At 37.0% G+C, this 2,906-nt stretch overlaps 1 protein-coding gene across 1 annotated transcript in view; it reads left to right on the top strand.

The window, feature by feature from the left end:
- Positions 1-2,906, top strand: part of Pgi (glucose-6-phosphate isomerase) — an 11,530-nt gene that overhangs the window by 5,543 nt on the left and 3,081 nt on the right. Inside the window, exons 2-4 of the mRNA XM_017623878.1 lie at positions 1,387-1,969; positions 2,039-2,278; positions 2,355-2,886. Coding sequence (XP_017479367.1) covers positions 1,387-1,969; positions 2,039-2,278; positions 2,355-2,886 — 1,355 coding nt within the window. The remainder of the gene's footprint in view (positions 1-1,386; positions 1,970-2,038; positions 2,279-2,354; positions 2,887-2,906) is intronic.

Raw genomic sequence — 2,906 nt, forward strand, 5'->3', positions numbered from 1 at the left:
AATATAGTTCTTTCTCTAACAAACCCCATATAAACCCAAGTTTAACAATTTGTAGAATTCTTCAAAAAAGAGCGACAAATTTTCACCTAAGTTTCAAACTTTTTTCTCGGAAGTGTTAGAATTTTTTCGAGTACACAGTTTTTTAACCACTGCAATTTTAGTGTGATAGTGTGCAAATTTCAAGTGGCTACGAATTACCGTTAATTTTTTAAAATTTTTTTTGTCGCATTGGCTGCCATATAATGAATAAACTCAATTTATTTGTATATGGCTGAAAACCGCAACACCTTTGGAGAAAAAAATTCTAAAAAATCAACGCTAACTTTCAGTCCCTTGAAACTTGCACATTATCAGACTAAAATTGATTGGGCTATAAAACTGTGTATTCAGAAAAATTCAAACACTTCTGAGAAAAAAGTTTGAAATTTAGGTGAAAATTTGTTGCACTTTTTTGAAGTTTTCTACAAATTGTTAAACTTGGGTTTATATGGGGTTTGTTAGAGAAAGAACTGTATTTTAATTGAAAATTCTCAAAAATAAATAAATAAATATAAGTTGCACACAATATCACTTTGAAATGGCGTGCTATAGATATGACCGATACTGTACGTTCCAAGATTTATTTTCTTGGACTATTTTTTACAAAACACTTTTCAAAATATATTTTTATACTTACCGCTATATGTACAGAATTTTGTTATCAAAATATCACCACCACTTTGAAATATGCGTATTCTTTTTTAAAAATTAAGCGTAAATTTTATCCGACGGCAGTCTCTGCTTTCAACTAACTGAACAAAACAAAACACGAGCGAAGTTGTATGTAACGTGGATAACGGTAGATTGCAAACATTGTTCCTAGCTACTGACTGGGACATTTTGGTTGAGTTTACAATACAAATTGCGATTTTCAGAGTCAAATGAACATTCCGTGGGACACCAGTGTCCCTGCAGTAGCGAAAGGGCGATTGTTAAAATATAAATCATATTTTAATAAGAAATCAACCAGGAATGTCTAGCATGAAAAATCTTTCCATAAGTATTCATATATGTATGTAATTGTTCATATTTTCGCAAAAAACTAGGTTTTCCTTCTAATGTTTGTATGCATGTTATTGTACACATCGCTAGCTAATAGTGAAAAGTCCTTTTGTAAGCGATGTACTTTTATTACAACATATGACTTTTCACTATATGCTAACGAAATGTCGGTTTTTAAATTTTCTACTAAAGACATATATACATATACTATATACATATAGATGTACATATGTACATACATATTAGATATACATATTTGTACATTAATAGTATATTATTAAAACAATTAAAAATATGATTCAATAAAAATTTCCTTTCATAATTTGTTATATTTGGATTATTTAGTCTGCGTCTGAAGACACCCAATGATGGCGAGATATTGATTGACTATTCAAAAAATCGCATTACAGAGGACGTGTGGCCTTTGTTATTTGACTTGGCGAAATCACGTAAGGTAACGCAAGCGCGCGACGCCATGTTCTCTGGAGAGCCCATTAATATTACAGAAAATCGAGCCGTACTCCATGTTGCACTACGAAATCGCGGAAATGAACCAATCCTTGTCGATGGTAATGATGTCATGTCGTTAGTGCGGGCTGAATTATCCCACATGAAGGAGTTCACCAATCAAGTTATCTCAGGCGTCTGGCGGGGCTGTACCGGCAAGCAAATCACCGATGTGGTTAACATTGGCATTGGCGGCTCCGATTTGGGACCTTTGATGGTAACTGAAGCACTCAAGCCTTATTGCAAGGGCTTGCACTCCCATTTCGTTTCAAATATTGACGGAACACATATGGCAGAGGTACTGAAACGGGTTAACTATGAGACAACGCTTTTTATTGTTGCCTCGAAAACATTCACGACGCAAGAGACCATAACTAATGCCACATCGGCCAAGAACTGGTTGCTAGAGCAAGCAAAAGATGTATGTTTCGATCAATATATTTATTTTTTTATATATTTACTAAATTTTAACCACGAACCTTCAAATTAGTCTGCTGCTGTGGCTAAGCATTTCGTCGCCTTGTCGACAAATAAGGAGAAGGTGACTGCATTCGGCATTGACAGTAAGAACATGTTTGGCTTTTGGGATTGGGTTGGTGGGCGCTACTCACTTTGGTCTGCCATTGGCTTATCCATATGCCTATCAATCGGATTTGAGAACTTCGAGCATTTGCTTGAGGGAGCTCACTTTATGGATAACCACTTTAGAACTGCGCCATTGGAGCAGAACGTTAGTTAAAAATCTACATATGTTTTTAAGTAGTAAAAAATGTGGTCCAATTTCGCTGTTATCATGTCTTTTTTAGGCACCGGTGATATTAGCACTTTTAGGTATTTGGTATTCGAACTTCTTCAACGCAGAGACACATGCTCTACTTCCTTACGATCAGTATTTGCATCGTTTCGCCGCCTATTTCCAGCAGGGTGATATGGAGAGCAATGGAAAGTTCGTAACTAAAACCGGCTCTAAGGTAGTTAACTACAACACCGGTCCAATCGTGTGGGGTGAGCCCGGCACCAATGGTCAACATGCCTTTTACCAACTGATTCATCAGGGTACTAGATTGATTCCTTGCGATTTTATTGCACCAGCACAAACACATAACCCCATCGCTGGCGGAGCACACCATAAAATTCTTTTGGCCAACTTCTTGGCGCAGACAGAGGCGTTGATGCAAGGAAAAACTACCGCCCAAGCGCGCTTGGAACTGGAGCAGGCAGGTTTGTCCGGTGAGAAGCTGGAGGCGCTGTTACCTCATAAGACATTTACTGGCAATCGCCCCACTAATTCAATTGTGGTGAAGAAAGTCACACCATTCACATTAGGCGCCCTGATTGGTAATTAAAAAAAAAAAAAA

This window comes from Rhagoletis zephyria, unplaced genomic scaffold (assembly GCF_001687245.7).
Source record: "Rhagoletis zephyria isolate East Lansing unplaced genomic scaffold, Rhagoletis_zephyria_1.1 Rzeph_scaffold_03382, whole genome shotgun sequence".
In the NCBI taxonomy this organism is placed as follows: domain Eukaryota; kingdom Metazoa; phylum Arthropoda; class Insecta; order Diptera; family Tephritidae; genus Rhagoletis; species Rhagoletis zephyria.